This window comes from Myotis brandtii, unplaced genomic scaffold (assembly GCF_000412655.1).
Source record: "Myotis brandtii unplaced genomic scaffold, ASM41265v1 scaffold475, whole genome shotgun sequence".
In the NCBI taxonomy this organism is placed as follows: domain Eukaryota; kingdom Metazoa; phylum Chordata; class Mammalia; order Chiroptera; family Vespertilionidae; genus Myotis; species Myotis brandtii.
This window is the reverse complement of record NW_005368148.1, coordinates 3132113-3156233: the sequence shown is the minus strand read 5'-3', so window position 1 is coordinate 3156233 and position 24121 is coordinate 3132113. Positions and strand designations below refer to the sequence as shown.

General features: G+C 37.4%; 1 protein-coding gene across 3 annotated transcripts in view; it reads right to left on the bottom strand.

Moving 5' to 3' along the window:
• Positions 1-24121, bottom strand: part of MINPP1 (multiple inositol-polyphosphate phosphatase 1) — a 40597-nt gene that overhangs the window by 5580 nt on the left and 10896 nt on the right. The window contains exons 4-5 of one of the 3 annotated variants that reach the window (XR_001364001.1): positions 18413-18782; positions 12185-12250 (exon numbers count right to left, since the gene is read on the bottom strand). Coding sequence is in view for 1 of the 3 variants with exons in the window: in XM_005875934.2 (XP_005875996.1) it covers positions 18386-18782 (397 nt within the window). In the remaining 2 variants the exon portion in view is untranslated. Of the gene's footprint in view, positions 1-12184; positions 12251-17791; positions 18783-24121 lie in introns of those variants that run through there. The other 2 variants (XR_001364002.1, XM_005875934.2) reach the window with 2 other exon arrangements.

The following is a 24121-nucleotide window of genomic DNA, read 5'->3' as shown; positions in this document are numbered from 1 at the left end:
TAGACATAGGTTTCCACTTCTCTCAGGAACCCACTTAGGAGTGGAATTGCTGGGTCACATGGTATGTCTATGCAAAGAATGGCCTCCCACCAATGCTGTTGTCAGCTAGTGAACCATTCTATCTTCAAAACACTCTAAGTTCACTAAAAACCAGGCCACCATCACATAGACGGCTCTGAAGTCCACTGTCATTCCACCCTGAGGCACCCAATCTGCAGGATCATCTGTAGAGTGATTGTTGTCAATTTATGGCCATAAACAGGTGTCTTACTATTGCTGCTTAACATTGTAGCACAAACTTGGTAGCTAAAAACAACTCAAGTGTATTATCTTACAGTGCTGGAGGTCAGAAGTCTGAGAGGGGTCAAGGGGTTACCAGGGCTGCACTCCCTCCTGGGAGCTCTAGAGGGAAATCCGTTTTCCTGCTCTTTCCTATCTCTACAGGCCATCCACATCCCTTGCAACATGGTGCCTTTCCATCTTAAAGTTAGCAACATCTGGCTGTTTTCCTACCACATTGCTTCACTCTTCCACACATAAGGACCCTTGTGATTGATTACATTGGGTCCACCTGGAGAATCCAGGCGAATCTGCCTCTCAAAGTCTACTGATCAGCAACTTTAATTCTATCGGCTACTTTAATTCCCGTTTGCCACGTAACCTAAGAGGTTTCAGGGATTAGAATAGAGCCATCTTTGGAGTTCCATTATTCTGCCTACCACAACCAAGCTTTGCTTCAGGCTATCTTAACTTTTCATTAGCACTTCCAGAGATAAATGGTGATAAAAAGTAAAATGTTGACATTCATTGATCACTGATCAAAGTTTGATAAAGGGGACACCTGAGATGAAATCAGTGGTGATTGAATCAGATAATACATGAGAAATCCTCTACCCCAAGGCTTGACCCAGAGCACCCTTGATTAAATATTAGTGGAATCTGAAGTTGATCTCGAAGGTCCTTCAGGGCATGGCTACCAGTCTGTGGTCTTTCATCTAATTTTGCACAAAAAATGTCACTATTTCACAAAATTTCCACTACCGTATTTCTATTCTCCTCCCTATTATCCTTAAAATATTTTTTATTTCTTCCCTTCAGCATGAAAAGGATGCAATGGATATTGTATATGTTTTACAGTTGTGAACCAGGAGTCTGTCTAGTTCTTTTTCTAAGCTGAAATTGTGCATTCCTGATTATATAGTGTCCCCCCAAAATGTATACACACACTTTAACACCTGATAGCTGTTAAATGAAATGTATTTTAATAAACACTGTCTTTAAAGTTATTCCAAGTGTGTGTGGAAACACAACAGTAATTAAAAAAAAAAAAAAAAGACACAGTTCCTATCCCCATGGACTGTGGAGAGGCAGATCAGACATACTGAATTCACATAAATCCACACTTAGTTGCCATAGAGCTATGAAAGGACAGGGGCCTGAGATAAAAAGGAACAGGAGGGAATGCTTTTTGATAGATAGTCAGAGAAGGTCTCCCTGAGAAAGTAATATTCAAACTTATTTGCAGAAAAAAAAAGGGCTTTTGGGCCAGGTAGACCTAAACTTTTAAGGGCTATTGGAAACATATAAGCAGAATTTATATAAAGTCTTTGCTCAGTGCTTGGTTCATAGTAAATGGCAGGTACTAGATGATGATGAAAACAATTTTCTGCTCATCCATATCGTCTTCTTTTAAGGCCCATTCCAGACTAAACTACTCCATGAAACCTTCTTCAGTGAATCCAGCCCACACTGATATTTTTATTCATGAAATGTTTCTGGGCTTCTCCAACCAGTTTGGCTTTCACAGAACATCTGTAACAAACTTAATTCAGTTAAGTTTGAATTTTAGATAAACAACAAATAATTACTTAGTGTAAGTATGACCCATGCAATCTTGAGACATATTTACACTTAATTATTTGTTGTTTTATGAAATTCAATTTAGCAATTACCTATCTTTTCTTTTTCAGACTCAGTAGGATGATAAACTCTTGGAGGGAAGGGGACTGATCCTGTTTTGAATCCCTCCCCATAGTTCCTGGCATAAACTGTAAAGTGCCCCACCCATCCACTAGCTAAGGATCTGAGACCTGGCAGTGCTATTAGGAGAAGAGAACAATTGTAGAGTCTGACACATTAAGGGCTCAAAAGCTGTTTTTATGTCTTGAAAAAAGGCCAACCACTATACCATTCCAGTGTGCTGCAATGTTTGAAGTTGGGAAGTGCCAAAACCCAGGTCCTGTTGGCATGGCCTTTAAACAAATGGTTCGTAAAGACTTGTTGACATTATTGTTGGTAACCATGAAAAAAATTCTTCTTAAGAGAATATGTTCATCAATCCTGGATAAGCTTTTGGATTCTACCATTAACAATACCCTTCATTTCCTCACTATCCTCTGCAACCCACACATATATGTGCATCCACATTCACATACTACTAGCATATAGAGTCCATATTTGTATTTCAAAACTCTTGTTCCCAGCACTAAAAACCCCAAAACAACAAAAATGTAGTGCCATAAGTTGTTGAGTGACAGTTCACTTATTAGAGGTTATTAGATAAAATAGTATAGGATGCCCAGTTAAGTTTGAATTTCAGATAAACAACAAATAATTACTTAGTGTAAATATGACCCATGCAATCTTGAGACGTATTTACACTTAATTATTTGTTGTTTTATGAAATTCTAATTTAACTTGGTGTCCTGTATTTTTATTTACCAAATCTTGCAATCCTTATAGGTCTATATAAATGCTATCTCTCATAATCCCTAAAAAGCACACAAAATAAGAATATGAAAATTACAAATATGGAAACTGAGGCTCAGAGATAGGAATATCCTCAAGATTATAGCTGATACATGCTTCAAATCAGGATTTGAAGTTAGATCTGTCCAAACACAAAGACCCTGTTTTCATACTTCTCAAGAAAATGAAATTTGCCACCATTATGTTCAGAGTTAGATCAAGAATATTGAAGTTTTATAATTGTGAGATAAAAGGACATACTCTTGAAGTTTCCTAAGCATAGCTTTATACCAAGCTGAGACCTGGGACCATTTGCCCCTTCTCACCATGAGAGTGCTACTTGGCCTTCATGGCTCAGCTCAGAGGTTACCTTGCTGAGGAAGCTTCTCTGACCTCGCAGGAAGAGCTGATCCTATGCCTCTATTTAACCTCTGCACCGTGTATCGCAATGATCTTAAGGGTCTGTCTCCCTCGGTTGAGCATGAGTTTCATTTTTCCAGTGCCTGGTATAGGAGTAGAGTCTCAGTAAATGCTTAGAAGACTGAAGCTCAAATTCTGGGCATCAGATTTAGGTGAGTTCTGCTAAAATATGTATGCGATTGCCAACTGGTAGACAATGGATCTCCTGGATCTCTCTGAAAAATGTCATCAAAGAATGGATACTAGAAACTAACCTCTATGGAGAGGCAAAAATGAAAACCATAACCCTTTACAATTTAACTTGGGAACAACCCTACCAGTTACCATTTTGTTATGATGCTGTTTTGCTCTGACCTTTGACACAGTTGTAACTTATGTTATTGCACAATTATACTGAATGGAACATCCAGGATGAATCAGCTTTAATATTCATAAATATCTGCAGGGGAAGAAGGAAGAAGTGAAGAAAATTTGAGCTTTACTTTCCTAGTTCAGCAAATTTCAAACCAGTCATTTTAGAAAGTCAGTTTTGTATGAAAAATGAAGTCATTTTATATGCTAAAGATACATGTGCTTGGCACATAGGATGTTATTCCTTAAAGCAGTGGTTCTCAACCTTCCTAATGCCATGACCCTTTAATACAGTTCCTCATGTTGTGGTGACCCCCAACCATAAAATTATTTTCGTTGCTACTTCATAACTGTAATTTTGCTACTGTTATGAATCGTAATGTAAATATCTGATATGCTATATGTGTTTTCTGATGGTCGCGACTCAAAGGTTGAGAACCGCTGCCTTAAAGCATTTCCTTGAATATATTCCAGATACTATTTTTTATCATCTAAAAAAGTAAATTATAATTCTGGTGAATACAGGGTTTCTTCATGTCTTTCCTCTTTCATTGGACAGACATGGTGATTTCCAAGGGCCTTCCATTAGATTACTGAAAATAAATATGGCACCCCTGTCCCTTGGCTGACCTGCTCATCATCCTGAACTGAAATTCATTTTTAGTTCCAACAAAGCACTACTTCACTGAGAACAGCAACACACCCACTCCCTCTGGCTTTCAGTTGTCCTACCATATCTAGGTTCTTTGGCTCTTTTTTTAAACTATTCCAGATAAGAATAATTATGGGTCAATGCCCTTTCCAAAATAACATGTAAATGCTACATACATAGCTATTTATATTAGTCAATGAATGTTTTAGGAATAATTGACAAGCTCAGATTTAGATAATTTCTATTAAGATAAATAATTATTAGATCCAATCGGTAATTCTTGGTAGAAGTACAAAGATATAGCAATCCATTCAGGAAATCAACTAATTTATTCTTTCATGGTGAGGAAATGACTGATGCAATCGATGTGTCACTTAGTGTACTGGATAAAGCTTTTAAGTCAAAAGGAAGTCTGTCTAATGGTGGAATCCCAAACGTCAACCACACAGTGTGGGAGGTGTCCTGGGAGGCAGAGGAACTTCCTTCCCCTTCAGAAGCAAACTATTCTTGTGTGTCAGCCAGGCTGGGCAGTGGTAAGCACACTGTTGACTGTTCTTCAGTATGCGGGCGGGGGGGTAGGGGGGGTGGCGGTTGCGGGGAAAGACGCATATAACAGGAACACTGGCTCAAGTTGCTGGAATTTGTCTCCTAGACCTAACACTTCCTGACCTTGGACAAGTTGCTTCTCTCGGAGTCTCATTTTTCTCATCAGTAAAATGGAAATAATAATAGTATCACCCCATGGTTTACTGTGAGGATCAGTGAGACTGTATGTAGGTAAATGATTTAGTCCAGGGCCTGGCACAGTACGCCCATAATCTGTTGGTTCCTCTTGCTTTTCTTTCTTGCCTGTCAGCATGTCTAAAATCAATGGAACAATAAGTTGGCATGTAGATGGGCAATGTTTCAGCTTCTGACCATAGCTTCCTCCAGATAGATTTCCATGAATAATGTAAGTCAAATTTAAAAGCAGAGATTTGCATAGAGAGGGAGGGTTGGCAGGAACTTGGGATTTCAAATGTATCTCTTCTTTCCCTTCCCTCCCGTTGGCCCCCTTTCCACCTTAAGTTTTGTGGGAAACAAAAGCACAAAAGACAAGGCCAGGCAAATGAACATTTTAAGTCTTTACCCCCCACCCCCAACTGCAGTAAGCTGGGCTGGCCCCTGTGGAAGATCTCTTCTATGTGACGCAAGGCAAGCCCAGGGCCTGCAGCCCTTTCCTCCCAGGTTGCTCTGGATCTGACTACTATACCAGCAGAGAAACGGGAGTGCAGGAAGACCTAGCAGTCAGCAAAGAAGCAACATATTCAAGAGAGCATGTGTCCCTCACCTAGTGCTCACTCTAGGCCAGTGATGGTGAACCTTTTGAGCTCGGCGTGTCAGCATTTTGAAAAACCCTAACTTAACTCTAGTGCCGTGTCACATATAGAAATTTTTTGATATTTGCAACCATAGTAAAACAACGATTTATATTTTTGATATTTATTTTTTATATTTAAATGCCATTTAACAAAGAAAAATCAACCAAAAAAATGAGTTCGCGTGTCACCTCTGACACGCGTGTCATAGGTTCGCCATCACTAATCTAGGCTTTCTCAGGAGGTGAGTGTGAGCCCTGGGACTGCTGGCCCATCAGAGGGAGAGAAAAAGTCAGAAGACAGAGTCAAAAGCAACCAACATACCTGGCTCAGAACTTTAACTCATTCAATTCATTCAACATTTATTTTATTGAGCCTCTGTTATGTGCAGCACTTTTTCCAGATACTAAAACCCACCCACATTAGTTTAGAAGTCAGTTAGTCACAACCATAAAGAGGATTCAAGCCCTTGACCCTGGGCACCTCAAACCTGCCCTCTACTCTCTGAGAGCTGAATTTCTTCCCTTCATGTTCATGGCTATGCCCTTTAGTCTGACCCTTCCTGAAGGCAGGGTGTGACAGAGGGGATCAAAACAGGTGGTGATTTTGGTTGTGTTCCCTGGTTTCACTTTCTTCAGTGCGAGGGTCAGAAAACAGTGCTGACCCAGGCGGGTGCTGTTTTTTAGATTTTAGATTTTAACTTAAGGAACAAATGCCCCAGTCCCGCTCCCTCAGTTCCAAGTCATTACGAATCTCATATTTCTGTCACTGGACTGTCACTGGCCCAAAAGAGAAAATTAGCATTTGATCTGAATTGAGGAAAAAGTGGCTGTCACAAGACTGGAGATGCAGGTTGATAGCCTGTACTTGTTTGCTTTGGGAAATGATTTGCCTGCCTTTTATCACAAGCAGGAAGATTTTAGCATCACTTTAGCCAAGAGCAATAACAATCCACTCAAGCGTCACCAGCTGAGGTGAGGACAAGTGCTAGGAACAATATAAAGATGCTCCACCAGAATCTTCCTTTCCAGGCCAATCCAGACCATTGGTTATACCAACACAGGTCCCAAAATGAAGCTGGGGGTACAGTGAAGAGAAAGCTCAGGATAGGCTCTTCACAATCACAGTAGGGCTTGATTGTTTGAGCTGTCATTTTAAATTCCCACTCGCCTATCCCCGTGATCTGTAAAAATTAAATCAATCATATTAACCCGATTATATTTTTACTTTGGGGTTTTGAAATTGAACTAACTTCATTAATCAGGACCTTTTGTATTTAAAAACAAAAGACAAAATTCAAAGGGAGAAAAAACCCTCTAGACTTCATGATACAAGTGTTTTCTTGCTTGTTCTATCGCTAACATACTCTCTATGGAACTCTGATCATTTTCTAGATGAAAATAAAAAAGTAAGATGCGAAGGTGCTAAGTCACCCTCCTCAAATCACACAGCTAATTAGTTGCAAATGTCACACTAGATCCCAGGTTTGCTTGTTCTGTACAGCCTTCCTATTGTCTCTGAATTGGTGTCTTAAGCTACTCTAAGATGTTAGCATGTCAGAACAGGAGCTTTGATTTCTTTAATTGGCTGAATGAATGTTATTAGTTTTTTGAAAGTTTCAGGTTTTGTGGTTTTTAAAAACTATCTCTTTAGTTGGTTTAGCTAGTAAATAAGAAGCAACAGGGGTGTGCCCTCTTTGGAGTGTGCCAGTGCCTTTTTCTTGGGGACATACTTTAAAAAAACAACTCTGGAGGCCCCCACTGGACTTGCATCAGGGGAACAGCAGGCAGCAAAACCCCTGAACCTTGTCTCCAAGGCTCCTTTACTCTGACTTTTCAGTGACTCAATAGCAGCCCTTCCTTGGCTCATTTCTTTCCTATAGCATTTCTAGGGAGCCAAAGCAGACCTGTCTAGGCTCTTTCCTATCGCTTCTTCTGTCCTAAGCCCTTCCTTGTTTTACTGTCCCCAGCTTTAATAAACGTACTCTCAAGGTCACCTGGACTCACGTTGTGAAATCTTTCCAGCATAAAGTCAAGAACCCACACACCACCAGCTGGCCTGAGGCAGACCTATTCTGGCCTGATCCCCATTTGGTAACTTTGGCGACCCAGATGGGACCTGAAGTTCTCTTCTCTTCTTTACTCTCTCTCTAATTCATCTTTCCTGTCACTTCTCATCACTGGTGTGGGGGAAACCTATCTGTCAGCAGTGGAGTAAATCCTTTGTCAAAATGCACCTTGTCAACATTGAGATGGAAGGTTGCATCTTAAAAAGCCATGGAGAGAAACACTCCAAAAATGGGTGGATGGATTTGTCAGTTCTTTGCCAACATTGGGTGGCAACCCATTCTTGAGATCATACCTTTAAATTGGATGAAGAAACATAGAACTCTAAGGAATAACTGAATTGACACTTTATCCCGTGCCCCACATCCTGCTATAGACATTCTCACGATCTATCACCAGCTGAACTGACCAGGTAAAAAGAGACAAAATGGGCAGCACCAAAAGCATTTCCAGAAATCTTACCCTCCCCCACCCCCGCCATGGTGTTTCCTTAACAATTGGGCCACCTTTAAGGGTGAGGATCAAAAGAAAAAAATACTTTTTTTTTTTTTTTTGTAATGTTGCCTGGCCTCAATACAAACCAGGGGACGGGAAATCTGGCCTGTAAATGGATCTCTGACTCAACACTATTTCCCAGTTCTTAAAAAAAGCAACACACATATATTGCTTCCTTGGTGATGTAGTAATTGTTTTTATGATCCAAGAACCATACCCCGTTCTGCATCAGGTATATTGCTTACACTGATTATACCTCACAGTTCCCTGAAATTGTAATAATTACTCTAAAACACTTCTTTCTCAATTGCTGCTCTTTGCTCTTCACATAAAAATAAACTCATGTGTTAGACTGGTTCTACTTTTGAAATCTTATCTAACTTTCTGTTTGGAATCCCCAGACAGAAGCATAAGAGACGGATCTGTATGGAAGAAAAACCAGAGAAATCCTCAACATTCTAGTAAGACTGAATTGAGTGGCTATGGCATGCTTTGGACTTGATTTCTTGATTTTCTGCTGTGTTTACAATGACAGCTGTGAGGTATGGCAGAAGCAGCTCTTGAGTGAGAAAGCATAAAACATGGGTTCCAAGTTCCCTACACTACAAATTAGCTGGGTAAATATGGACACAAAAATAGTTTGTAGGTTACATTAACTACAGAATTTAGAATTTGAATAAACTTTAAGGACCTTAGTCAAATAGCTTTATTTTACAGGTGAATAAACTGATGTTCAGAGAAGATCAATAATTATCCTCAAATTTATGAGTAGCTATCAATATTAAAAATATATAGTTGGAATTCTGGTCAAGATGACTCAGTAAGTCCACACTTTGACATACCACTCTGCTCATATAGTAATTAATATAAAAATAAAAATAAAGAAAAGACCTGAAAGGCCTCAAAAACAAGCTGCACATCCCATGAAACAGGTATTTTCACTGGTGAATTCTACCAAACAAAGAGGATTTAACACCTATCCACTCAAACTCTTTTAAAAAACTGAAGAGGAGGGATTTCAAGACTTATTTCATGAGGCCAGCATTACCCTGGTACCAAAACTGGACAAGGACACCACAAAAAAGAAAATTATAGGTCAATATCTCTGATGAACATAGATGCAAAAATCCACAACAACATATTGGCAATATGTCCCGCTCTCGCCACTTCTATTCAACATAGTATTGAAGTCCTAACCATAGCAATCAGACAAGAAAAAGAAATAAAAGGCATCTAAGTCTAAAAGGAAGAAGTAAAACTCTCACTATTTGCAGATGACATAATACTTTATGTAGAAAATCCTAACAATTCCACCAAAGAACTGCTAGAACTAATAAATTCAGTAAAGTTGCAGGATACAAAATCAATACAGAAATCTGTTGTTTTCTATACACTAATAATAAACTATTAGAGATATCAAGAAAACAATCCCACTTACAATTGCATCAATAGCAATAAACCTAGTAATAAATTTAACCAAGAAGATAAAAGACTTATAGGCTGAAACCTATAAGACATTGATGAAAGAAATTGAAGATGACAAAAACAAATGGGAAGATATGCTTTGCTCATGGATTAGAAGAATCATTATTGTTAAAAATGTCTGTACTACCCAAAGCAATCTACAGATCAAATGCAATCCCTATCAAAATTTCACTGGCATAACTAGAACAAATAACTCTAAAAAGGAAACCATCAATCCAATGAAAAGACAACCTACTAAAGAGGAGAAAATATTTGCAAATCATATATCTGATAATGGGTTAATCATATATCTGATACAAAATATTTACAAACTCAAACAACCCAACAGCAGAAAAATAATCTGATTTTAAAATGAGCAGATGATATAAATAGTCATTTTTCCAAAGAAGACACACAGATGGCCGAGGCAATGAAAAGATGTTCAGTGTCACTAATTATCAGGGAAATACAAATAAGAACCACAATATGACATATTACCTCACATCTTTTAGGTGGCTATTGTCAAAAGGACAAGAAACAAATGTTGATGATATGTGGAGAAAAGGGAACCCTTGTACAATGAGGGTGGGAATATAAATTCATGCAGTCACTATGGAAAACAGTATGGAGGTTCCTCAAAAAAATAAAAAATAGAACTACCAATGAACCAGCTATTCTATTTCTGAGTATTTATCTGAAGAAAATGAAAATTTAATTGGAAAAGATGTATCCACCCTTGTGTCCATTGCCGCATTATTTACAACTAGAGGCCTGGTGCATGAAATTCTGCACTGGGGCCGGGAGGGGTGTCCCTCAGCCCGGCCTGCGCCCTCTCGCAGTATGGAGCCCTCAGGGGATGTGTGACTGCTGGCTTAGGCCCTCTCACTGCCGCGCTCACCAGCTGTGAGCACTGTTTCTGGCTGAGCGGTGCTCCCCCTGTGGGAGCACACTGACCACCAGGGAGTAGCTCCTGGGTTGAGCATCTGTCCCCTGGTGGTCAATGCACGTCATAGCGACCAGTTGTTCTGCCGTTTGGTCGATTTGCATATTAGCCTTTTATTTTATAGGATAGCCAAGAAATGTAAACAACCTAAATGTCCATGAATAAAAGAATGGATAGCCTGCCCAGTATGGCTTGATGGTAGAGTGTCAACCTATAAATCAGGAGGTCACAGTTCGATTTCCAGTCAGGACACATGCCCAGATTGTGGGCTTGATCCCCAGTAGGGGGTGTGCAGGAGGCAGCCAATCAATGATTCTCTCTCATCATTGATGTTTCTTTCTCTCTCTCCCTCTCCTTCCTCTCTGAAATCAATAAAAAATATATATTTAAAATATAAATGAATGGATAAATAAGATGCCATACATATATACAATGGAATATGTAGGGAGTGACTATAGGGTCAAGCCTCGAACTGACCTGTGGCAGAGCCACATACAAGTCCCAGCTTGGAGGGCAGAGCCCTCCTAGCACAATTAAGCTTGATCTTATAGTCCTCCCTTTTTCCTAGGTAGTTAATGGGCTGTGGGAGGTGCATCAAGTGCTGCCAAAACAAGGCTTGAGTAACAAAATAGATTTGAAACTCGCAAGAACATTGTAAACATGTTGACCATTCTCCTTCTTTTGCTTTGTGTGATCTGACTATTTAAATAATGTTTTGGCTTACAGTCTGTGTCACTGTTTCCTCATCCAGGCACAGTGATCCTACCTAGCCCCAACTGTATTCTCTTGTCAGTCTTCTTTAATTCTTCATCGCCCCTCCTCAGGTTCACCCCTGGCCGTGCTGGATGCGGTTCAGAATACTACTCAGCCATAAAAAGAAGGAAATCTTGCCACTTGGAACAACATGGATGGACCTTGAGGGTAATATACTAAACAAAATAAGTCAGAAAAAGTTAACTACAGCATGATTTCACTTATATGTGGAATCTAAATAACAAAAGAAAACTCCTAGATATAGAGGATAGATTGGTGGCTATTGAAAGGGGAAAGGATTGGAATGGGTGATATAGGTAAAGGGGGTCAATTGTATGGTGATGGATAGTAACTTGACTTATTTTGGAGATCATTATATAGTGTATATAAAGACTGAATTATTATGTTGAACAACTAAAACTAATTTAACATTACATTTCAATTTTATCTCAAAACACTGCCCCCCCCAAAAAAAAAGAAAAAAAGAGCCAGACCATTTGGAGGGGTCATGTGGTGTTGGCTGTAACACACATTGTTACTGCAATGAGAGTCAAAGTGGCACACTCATTTTGTAGATGGAGTAGGGCAGAGATCATTGCCATTGTGTACCATATGCAACTTGTAGCAAATCTTGCCTTTTTATCCCTTAGAATTCTGTATCATTGATATATGGTAAAGCATTTGCTTGCTGTGTGCTTAGAGAGCCTGGCTTTATGGACTCGACAGGAGTGAGGCTCTGAGGGCTGACATAAGTAGCTGCTTCACTGAATGAAGCAATGGAAAGGAAAGTACTAGTAAGTACATGCTATACCTCTATTTCCCATTATTCTGGAATTCAAACCGTCTAGAATCCCCAAGAAGGTCTGAATTGTGCTTTGCTTTGAAAAACAGATACAATCCTAAGAGATGGTTCATAATACAATAATCAACCAACCTGCCTCACCCTCCTGGTTAACCCAGAAAGCCTTCTACAACAGGTGTATGGTACAGTCAGCTGAGCCTGGGAAGATAGAAGAAACTGATGTGTCTTGGAAAACATTATATAAGAGACTGATTACTTTGGTCTCCCTTCCATTTCCTGTTGAGTGTGCAACTTCTTGGCCTCAGCAATTACAGCCAATGGCTACAGAGAAGGACAAAGGGTGGCAGCAATTTCAAAAGCATCTTAATTGCAGTGGTGAGCAGAATCAAGAGATTTAAGTAGTTTATAATCTGTGTGTATTATTCAAACAATCTACACATCAAAGTGCCCCAAATGACCTAGGTCCAAATTCCACTTTTATCACTAATATAACAAATTTGAATAGCGCTTAAAGTATAAAAAATGCATTTTCATTCTCAACCTCAATTTCCTCATCTGCAAAGTGGGTTGCATATTATCATCTTCATAGTTTACAATGAAATAAAAATAAGTGAAATAACAGGTAAAGTACTTTCTCTACATTATTTGGCTGGTGAGGATATTTCAATTACCCAATGGCAATTATCCCTTACTCTCTGAAATCAATAAAAATATATATTTAAAAAAAGAAGAGTAGACTTCACACATCCGTGTTGGGCAAATGCTAACAAATACATGTACCCCTATCTATAATACTGCTTATAAAGTAATTAGTAACCAAAGAGATTTTAGACCTGCTATAGGCCCATGGATTGGAGGAGTCTTCCAGTTACGCTTCTACTTATTAAAAAACATATATATTTTTTTATTAATTTAAGAAAGGAAGAGAGAGATAGAAACATCAATGATGAGAGAATCATTATCAGCTGCCTCCTGCACGCCCCACACTGGGGATCGAGCCTGAAACCCAGGCATGTGCCCTGACCGGATCGAACCTGGTTCATAGGTCAATGCTCAACCACTGAGCTACGCCAGCTGGGCCAGCTACACTTCTACTTTTTAAAGACCTAAGCTGATCGCAGTTAGACAAAGCAAGTACAGTAGGCCCCCTTATCCAGTTCCACTTTCCATGATTTCAATTATCCCATTAACTGAGGTCCAAAAATATTAAATGGAAATATTTCTGAAATAAAAAATTCATGTTTTAAATTGTGTGCTGTTCTGAGTAGGCTGATAAAATCTCATACCATTCTACTCTGTCCCACCTGGATGTGAATCATCCTTTTGTCCAGTGTATCCACATTGTATATGCTCCCTGCCTATTAGTCACCTAATACCCATCTCTGTTATCAGATCAGCTGTTGTAGTATCACAGTACTTCCGTTCAAGTAACCCTTAGTTTACTTAATAATGGCCCCCAAGTATAAGAGTAGCGATGCCAGCAATTTAGACATGCCAAAGAGAAGCCATAAAGCGCTTCAAGTGAAAAGCTATGTATGTATGGGAAAAAAACAGTAAATATAGGAAGACCTGATGCTTGCAACCATACTAAAGTGGCTGTAAAACCCCAGCCACTCCTTTTAAGTATTTTATTTTATTGATTTTAGAGAGAAAGGGAGAGGGAGAAAACATCAATGTGAGGAAGAAACATCAATCAATTGCCTCCTGTACAAGTCCCAACCGGGAATCGAATCCACAACCTGGGTATGTGCCCTAACCAGGAATTGGCGACCTTTCAGTGTACAAGGCCATGCAACTGAGCCATGCGGGCCAGGCTCCAGCTACTTCTCATTCCCCATTAAGGAGTTTCATGTTTTATCTCTCAGCAAGGAAAGCCAAGGATTGTTTCTATCTCATTGCTTCAGCCTTCTGCCCCCTAAATCTCGGTATCTTTCCTCCAATCTCTTTTAGTCATCCAGTACTAAAGTAGCAAGAAAAGCTGTGGAACTCAGTTATATTTTTCCCACCATGGGTAGCACTTGTAGCACTCTTTAAGGAAACTACAAAGCTATATCTAAAATAGTCAAATTAGAAAACCAAGCTCTCATCCTAATCTCCATATTGCAAAGAGTGACAAAGTTTCAGGGAGCAACACTGCAGACAGAAGAAAAAAGCACTACATCGTCTTGCCAAGACTTGTCTTCTTACTTTCCCAGGAAGGCAAGGAAAACAAAAAAATTTTAAGGAAAAGAAAGTAATGGCTGGATCAAAATTAGTGTTCTTCCTATCTCCAACTTGGAATGTTTCTTATTAAAGAAAACTTTCTCATCTGTATGTATCCAAAGATATATTTCACCAGTATATCTATAATAAAAGCATAATATGCTAATTAGACCAGACGTCCTTCTGGATGACATTCCAGATGAAGCCGGAGCTGCGAGGGAAGCCGGTGCCATCAGCCAGGGGAAGGAAGGCCTATTCTTGCAAGAATTTCGTGCATCGGGACTCTAGTTCTTATATAATTTACATCAAAACTGGATTATTTTTTTCCAGAATGAGAGTATTCGTTGAAAAGATTTTCAAAAGCATCCAAATTGTTAATATTCGGTAAAAAGACAATCAAAACCAAGGCTGGTAGAATGAACTCTAATGAAAAAAGCTGAGAGAATCTGTAGATTGCTATCCCAACTTAATTTTCCATATTACCCATTTCAGAAATAATGTAAAATGAATATTCTAATAAAACTTTCTCATTATACTAGGAGTACTATTCAATTTGGAAAGCTGCCATTTTAATGAACAAATATTGTTCTCCCAGTACAACAAATAAAAGTGTGAACATGAAATGCTTGGGTCTAAATAATGGTTTAAAATCTGAGAATATTGTGGAATATAATGAACAACATAAACTGATGAACAAATACAGATCCAGAGACAGACAAGCATCGATGAGACCATCAAACCTCAGAGGGAAGGTAGGGGAGGGTGGGGGTAAGGTGGAGAGATCAACCAAAGGACTTGTATGCATGCATATAAGCCTAACCAATGGACACAGACACCAGCGGGGGGAGGGCAAGAGTGGGGGAAGGGTGGGGGGCAATGGGGGAATAAGGACACATATGTAATACTTTAATCAATAAAGAAAAAAATAAAATCTGGGAATAGTACAGGGAAATAATAAATTATGAATTTTAGAAATAAAATTAAGAATCCTATATAAACATGTATTATCTCAGTAAAGATAGTGAAACAAAGTTTAAAAGTTAACCTCCTCCTAAACTGCCAGGCATTGAGCTCTAACTACAAATCTTTTAGCTGGAAGAATATGACATCTTTTTCTTGCTGTGAAATTTTCTCAAAAAAACTATCAGACACACACACACCAATTAAAAATAGCTTAATAGATTAATGTGGAAGTGCTTAAAAGTGAATTGAGCTGCTTAAAATGCTTAAGAGAAAACGAATGATTAGGAGAGAATTAAGTGATCTGTGAAGTACAGAAGTTAGATATAGGCAAATTATATGACAATGCAAATATTTATTTTAGGCTTACATTTGGCAGAAGACAGTCCAAATTCCAAAGATAATTAATGAACCACATGAAATGTCACCTTAGAGAAATATAATCCAAAAATGTATACTTATATATTCTGGTTTGGTTGCTTTAACTTCCGGAAATTTAAGGGCCTCTGTCAGTTCTACAGTTTACAAAAGGAAAGCACTCACGTAAAGATATGAAAGTTGATTATGTCTGGAAAAAACAAGCTCTTTTTTCTTTACAAGTTGAGTTTTGCTTTCAGTATTAAAATTAAAGATCAAGATTATGGTATGTACAAAAATAGTATCCAGTGGATGATTATGTGTGTTGGAGAGCAGAAACTTCAAAATGATTAGAAAAACCAGTAAGTACAATACACTGCACTCATGAACTTGTAGATTAAACAGAAAAATGGCGAATGTCCATAGGCTAAAATGTCATGTCGGACAGGATTCAATTTGGCTTAACTGAAGTAATTTGGTCACCTATTATTTTTGATATATCCTATCCTGGGTAAGACCTTTAGATTTCATCATGATATTCTTGTTTCAGGCATTTCCAAAATGAGAATAATAGCACCAGAATAATATCTCTAGCTCTAGCTCTGTATTAGCACAAATGGACCACATTTACCCATCATCCTGAAATATCTTACTTAGCAATGACTACAAAGATGACATCGTTCTATTTAACAATGAAATTAAACAACTGCTGTAAGTTCCACATGTAAGTTGTAAGAATTGTGTTCATTCAACGTTAGATGCCCACAGACTACATAAAAAGTACTCAACAGGTATTAATGAATTGATGATACTAATTTGTGACAAATGATCAGGATTAATAAGTCTTGAAAAACAAATACAGCAGATTCAAGAATACTATGCACAGTATGTCCTTTTATAGAATATTTTAAAACTTCCACAATAATACTATAAGCTTCCAGAGTCAAGCATGTAATGGAATGGTGATTACTGAATTTTATGCTGGCAGTGAGTGAGGGCAATAGCATCAGGGAAGCATATAAGTCCTCAATTGTTCTTATTTGGATCCAAGTCAAATATTATAATGCTAATTTTCATCAAAGAGGACAATGGGCATAAATGTTCATTACCTTATTCTCTTCTTATCTACCTATTTACATAGTTTTTAAAAAAGCAAGCACCAGACATTTTTGCAGGAACAATCAGCAGTATATTAATGGATCAACAGGATTTACCAGCTAATTATCTATTTTAAGAACATTATTAATTTGAAGATCAATGATCTATGCATCTTTTTTTATAATTGCAATATATAGTTGTGATGCTCCTTAGATTTTTTAATAAAATGGATTTCCATTTATTTGAGAATATTTCAATTACAAGAAAATTGCCTTGCATTGCCTGATTTAGTCAAAGCTGCTTAAACTCCCAAACTTTTACCATCAATGACTGATTGTTTATCAACACAAAGAGTAGAAAAGACCAAGAATTTTGTCTTTTGTTTGTTTAATTCTCACCCAAGGATATTTTTTCCATTGATTTTTTTAGAGAGAGTGTAAGGGAGGGGAGAGACAGAGAGAGACATTGGTCTCACATAGATTGGTTGACTCCCGCACACTCCGATGGGGTGGGGGATGGAGCCAGCAACTGAGGTATGTGCTCTTGATGGGAATCAAAACCACAACCCTTCAGTCTGCTGGCCAACGCTCTAACCACTGAGTGAAGCCAGCCAGGGCAAGAATTCTGCTTATTATTATAGCAAAAACTTGCATGGTATTTGACAGAATTCAGAACTCTTTTTAAAAAATGGGTTCATATCTGTGAAACTAAGCCAGTCAGGATAGTCTTTACTTTTTAAAAAAGAGCCTGGCCAGTATGGCTCAGTAATTGAGCATTGACTCATGAGGTCAGGGTTTGATGCCTGGTCACGGCACATGCCCAGGTTTTGGGCTCAATCTCCAGCAGGGGGCATGCAGGAGGCAGCCAATTGATGATTCTCTCTCATCATTGATGTTTCTCTCTCTCTCTCCCTTCCTCCCTGAAATTAATAATAAACAAAAGGAATAAAAAAAAATTAAGCAAGCAAAACATATTTCAAAAGATGTAATAGCAAAATATAGGCCGTCCCCCAAAAATGTATACACAGACTTTAGCAGCTGATTCTACTACATTTTGAAAATGAAATGTCTTTTAATAAACATTGCTTTTATAATTATTCAAAGTGTGTATACATTTTATAAATACTACTAACAAAAACATTTATTTTATTTTTTGTCTTTCTTCAGTGAAAGTGTCCTTTTACATCAGACTGCTTAATATTGTTTCAAATTCTCAGAGATCTTAACTTTCTTCCAAAATGATATTCCCAGTGTATCACAATATTTCTGATTAAGAAAGATAATACTAGAACTGTGCTACTTGAGGAAAAAAAAGAGAGAATTGCAGCACAACTGGTAAAGTTCCTAGACAAGGTTCAATCAAGTTATGGATCATCCAACTGACATACTTTGTTACTCCAGCATTTTCAAGCTTTATTTGGAAAACATATTCTGTGTGAGATTTCTTATATAAAAAGGAAGAATTTAACTTCTGTAAACATTTGCAGTGCCAACTATTTCTTTGAATAGGTATTTTCCCCTTAAGAGAGCTGCTCCAGTGAAGAATTGTTGCTTACACGTTCATGTCCAGACTAAAAAAGAAACTCATTGTTTTTCTATGAAGACAGAAATACCCAAGTAATGTGAAAGCTTTCTGTAACCAGGGACTGCCCACCTACTCCACGCATGTAATCACGCCCTATAGATTCCTGATGAATTAAAAATGTTCTCCAGTTATTCATAGCTCATCAGATGTGTTGTTCACCTTTGGTAATTGACATTCTTCACTGGTATGACAACTCTGAAGGATGTCCTTGTAATGGTTCTTCAGATCATCATACAAAGAAGCAGTTTCTTGCGAGTTAGCCAATGGTAACACCTTTTCATTCAATAACAACTGCACTCGGAATTCTTCTTTAGCAGTCTTAGCATTTTTACAATGGTAAAGCACAAATATCAGGTTTGAGGCATAAGGTACAATGTGACCACTTCGGAACTTCCGATGCATTTGTTCCTTGTAATTGTAAGCTGTGAGGGGCTCCTTGTCTTTGAAGTAGCCCATGAGAGAAAGCAGTGGAAGAAGAGTCTCTGCATGACCAAACTGAAGGATGACTGGAGAGGAAATTGGCTGAGACCTTAAATGAGAAATTGAGAAAAAATATGTCTATGTATCCGTGTCATAGAAAATAATATCTACACTTAGAAGCATAAAACATTCTCATCAACAAGTGTTTGTAAGCCTCTCTTCTTAACTGGTATACATTAAGTAGGGCATCTAAAGCCTTATATTTATTTCCAAGAAGCATCCCCTTAGGTCTGAAGTTACAAAGCAGTACCATTCAGACCATAGCTATATTCAATTTCACCTGCAAAAATATTTTTCAATTTTGCATTATTTGTCAGTATTTCAAAATTGGGAGATTTCAGATTCTTAAAAATCCAGATTTTTTTTGGCTCCTCTTAAAAAACTGAAAGACCTGGCAACACAAATATTCCCACAAGGCAATAATCAGTATAATAGGAATGAGGATTACCTTCCAGAGTGGACATAAACCTGTGACACGGGACATACGTCACTCCACGCTGTCTAACATAGGATATTTCATTACTTCCCAGATTTCTTTATACATTTGAGCATATGCAAGTCAAAGCTAATACCACTTCCATAATGTAAATATAATGCAATTTAATAGTGATACAAGTTAAAGAAAAACAAATACTGGTTTACAGTTTAAGTCCTCCAGCCATGAGACAGTAACTCCAAAGCTAGGAACCATTCTAAAAATCAATGTTTTTTAAAATTTCATTCTTCTTGATTTTTGCATTTCAAGAAAAAATTCAGAGCTCACTGAATGTCTAGTTTGGGTTTTAAGGGTAAGAAGCAGAATTTAGCACACTTTTAAATAAATTACTAGATCTAAAAGAATGTTAAGTATTTTTTGCATTAACTCAAAAGTATTTCTATTAAATAACAGCTTAGACCAGTGATGGCGAACCTTTTGAGCTAGGCGTGTCAGCATTTTGAAAAACCCTAACGTAACTCTGGTGCTGTGTCACATATAGAAATTTTTTGATATTTGCAACCATAGTAAAACAAAGACTTATATTTTTGATATTTATTTTATATATTTAAATGCCATATAACAAAGAAAAATCAACCAAAAAAATGAGTTCTCGTGTCACCTCTGACACGCGTGTCATAGGTTTGCCATCACTGGCTTAGACTGTGTCACTTGTCTCAAACATAACTGCTTTTCTTCACTATTCTACTTTACAAGCTGAAATTCAACTTAGTAATCCTTAGTGGTTCAAGTGTTGAAACTAGAATATATATGACAAAGCAATCTTCTTCAAGGCTCCTTAAGAAAGTAGGAGTAAAACATCTAACTCATAATTATGACAAAGGAGCAATAACAATACAGGCGCAATGGAGCAAACACAGTCTTTTCAACAAATGGTGCTGGAATACTAGACATCCACATGCAAAAAACAATGAATTTGGACACAGACCTGAGACTCTTCACAAAAATTAACTAAAAAATGATCATAGACCTAAATGTAAAACTCAATACAATAAAACTCCTAGAAAATAACAAAGGAGAAAACTTATATAACTTATATAACCTTATATAACTTATATAACACCAAAGGCATGATCCATGAAAGTTAACTGATAAGCTAATCTTGATTAAATTAAAAAACTCTCCTCTGCTAAAGTCAATGTCAAGAGAATGAGAAGACAAGTCACAAACTGTGAGAAAATATTTGCAAAAGACACCTATGACAAAGGACTGTTATCTGAAATATACAAAGAACTCTTAAGACTCAACAATAAGAAACAACCCAATTTAAAAATGGGCAAAAACCCGGCTGGTGTGGCTCAGTGGTTGAACACGGATGGACCAAAGAACCAAGAGGTCCTTGGTTCGATTCCCAGTCAGGGCACATGCCTGGGATTGCAGGCTCGATCCCCAGTGGGGGGCATGCAGGAGGCAGCTGATCGATGTTTCTATTTATCCCTCTCCCTCCTCTCTCTCTCATATTAATAAAAATATATATTTTTTAAATGGGCAAAAGACCTGGAAAGCTCACCAAAGAAGATATACAGATGGCAAGTAAGTAAATGAAAAGGTGCTCCACATCATGTCAGTAAGGAATTACAAATTAAAACAAGATACCACTACATATCAAAATCCAGAAAGTTGACACCACCAAGTGCTGACAACAGGATTTCATTCAGTCACTGCTGGTATGAATGCAAAATGATATAGCTGCCCAGCTGGTGTTGCTCAGTGAAATCAATAAATATATAAAAATAAAATAAAAGGGGCTTAATGGTATCTTATAAAAAAATGATATAGCCATTGTGGAAATCAGTTTGGTGGTTTCTGACAAAAGTAAACATACTCTTGCCACATGATCCTTATATTCCTTGGTATATTTGCAAGTGAATTAAAAACATATCTATACAAAAACCTAAACATGGACATTTATAGAAGCTTTTTTCATAACTGTCAAAACTTAGAAGCAACCAAGGTGTTATTTAGTAGGTGAATGGGTAAATAAATGGTGGTATATCCAGATAATGAAATATTATTCAGTGCTAAAAAGAAATGAACTATCAAGCCATGAAAAGACATGGAGGAAACTTAAGTGCATATTACTAAGTGAAAAAAGCCAATCTGAAAAGGCTACATAGCATATGATTCCAACTACATGACATTCTGAAAAAGGCAAAACTATGAAAACAGTAAAAAGATCAGTGGTTACCAGGGGTTGGGGTGAGAGAAGGATGAATAGGCAAAGAACAGAGGATTTTTAGGGCAATAAAAACTATTGTATAATACTACAATGGTGGATACATGTCATTATGCATTTGTCCAAACCCAGAGAATGTACAACACCAACAGTGAACTCTAATGCAAACTATTGACTTTGGTGATAATGATGTTTTGTTGGAGGGTTATTAATTATAATGTACCACTGTGATACAGAATGCCAATAGTAAGGGATAGGCAAAGGAGTGTACGGGAACTCTCTGTACTTTCTGCTCAATTTTGCTATAAACCTAAAACTGATCTAAAGAAGAGTTTATTAAAAACAAAACAAACAACAAAAAACCTACTGACATGGGGATATATGTGACTCAAAAGTGGGTATTTTTATTCCAAAGAGTTAACATAATCCGTCTTAAACAGCTGCTCATGCTTATACGTGTTTACCCTTTCAGATGACTTACATTTCAAGGTTTCTTTACAAAGTAGCATTAAATGGAAAAACATTTCTATTCTAAATTATATCCAAACATCAAAAATCTCCATTTTTACTTATATACCTTCAATTAGTGGGGGTTAAAGAGTTATGGAATTTGTGTGTGGCCACAAATACAGTAGGGCTTTTTTATTGGTTTTTATAACTCTAAAGTTGTCAAAGCAAATACAGGAGAGTCTTTATTTATGATCCAATTTTCATCAGAGGCCATTAAAGTTATACGCCAAGTTTCTGTAAAATAAATCCGTAATTTCTGTTAAGTGAGTTGGTTCCATTTCAGGAACACACTATTTTTTGCTCTGCCTCACAATAGAGAGTAAATCTTAGAAGTGTCACACATCTGCTAGGCTCTAATTTACTCCAGTTAGTGTAAGTCCAATTACTATTTGAAAGAACCTAATCTCCAGCTTGTCCTTGAATTCTATACCCAAGTCCCAAGGAAGGACAACCTAGAAAATGTAAAGTATCAATACAAATATAAGAAAACAAGTGATTAATCTATATGAATGTATATATAGAAATACACTGCTAGAATCAATGTTTTAGGGTTGAGAAGTGGTCAAATCCTCTCATTTTAGAAATAAGGAAAAGTCAAGTGAATTGCCTAATGTTATCTAGCAAGATAAGAATGCAGTTCTCCAAATTGCAGCCCTCTTTTGCTATTATAAGTTGGTAAGAAGATTTTTAAAAACCTTCAATTAAAAATGAAATTTAATTTGAAGTCTAAAATTCTGTTGTTAAATAAAGGTTGACTACTATGTGTATGTTCAAAATAGGTAACACTCCAAAAAAGCACTTCAAGTCATTCAAAAAGTTCAACCAGAAAAACAACCAATAGTTGCATGTTTTTCCCCTAAATATAGTACTCAGCTTAGATCTTTCTAAGCTCTTAATTCAAGTTTCACACTCAACTAATATTACACAAGGGGTGTTTTTAAACATGATCCACATAATCCCCATACTTATGTAAGTGCACAAATAAGCAACATGAACTGCCAGAGATATGAGGAGCTTTGGGAAGAAAATTAACAGGAAAATTTTTTTTATCTTCTTATACATCTGATTGAAATATCAGCTCCAATGAGGCATCTGGAGAAGCATCTGTTTGACAGCTTAACACAAATGTAGAACTAATATGGCTCAAACATAAAGATTTTTTTTCTCAAGCAAAGATATAAAAATAAATTCTGCTTCCATTCAAGATGGAATAACAGGAACCAATTTACCTTTCTGCCTTGAACTACTATAAAATCAGACAAAATATACAAAAGAGCATTTTTCAGGCATTCAACAATACAGTAAGAGTGAAGGAAGGCAAATCAGGTGAACCCCAACAACTGTCCCAGATTACTGCCTGGAGTTTCAAGGCTGCAGCACAGAGAAGGGGAGCCCCCCAAAATATGAAAAGATGCTCAATATCATTAATTTTTAGGGAAATGTAAACTAAAACCAAATGAGATACTATTAAACACCCATTATAATGGCTAAAATTAAAAAGATCTACTATACCAAATATTGGCTAGAATGAAGAATAACAGGAACTCTCATACATTGGTGGGAAGAGATTGGCAGTTTCTTAAAAAGTTAAACATACACCTATATATGACTCAGCTATTCCAGCTCTCTAGATATTATCCAAGAGAAATGATATGCATATGTCCATATAAAGACCACAAAGGTCCACAGCAGCTTTATCTGTAATAGCCTCAGACTGGAAACAACCCAAACGTCCATCATAAGGAGAGTGGAGAAACAAATTGTGGTGTACCATGGAGGGAATATTACTCAGCCTTAAAAAGTAATTAACTACTATAGCCACAACAACATGGATAAATCTCATAACATTGAGCTGAGTGAAAGAAGCCAAACCAAAAAAATGTACATATTATATGATTCCAGTATATAAAATTCTAAAAAACCACACAAATTAATTTATAGTGTCAGAAAGCAGATCAGTGGTTGCCCAGTTTGGAATAGGGGTGGTGGTGGGGGGTGGAAAGTAGATTACAAAGACACACAAAGAAATCTTTGCATGTGATGGATATTTCATTATCATAATTTTGGTGACAATTTCATGGGTATAAACATCTACACTAATAAAAGAGAAACATGGTAATTGGCGTACGACCGCTACCCTTCCCATTGGCTAATCAGCGTATCCTTATGCAAATTAACTGTCAGCCAAGATGGCGGCCGGCAGCCA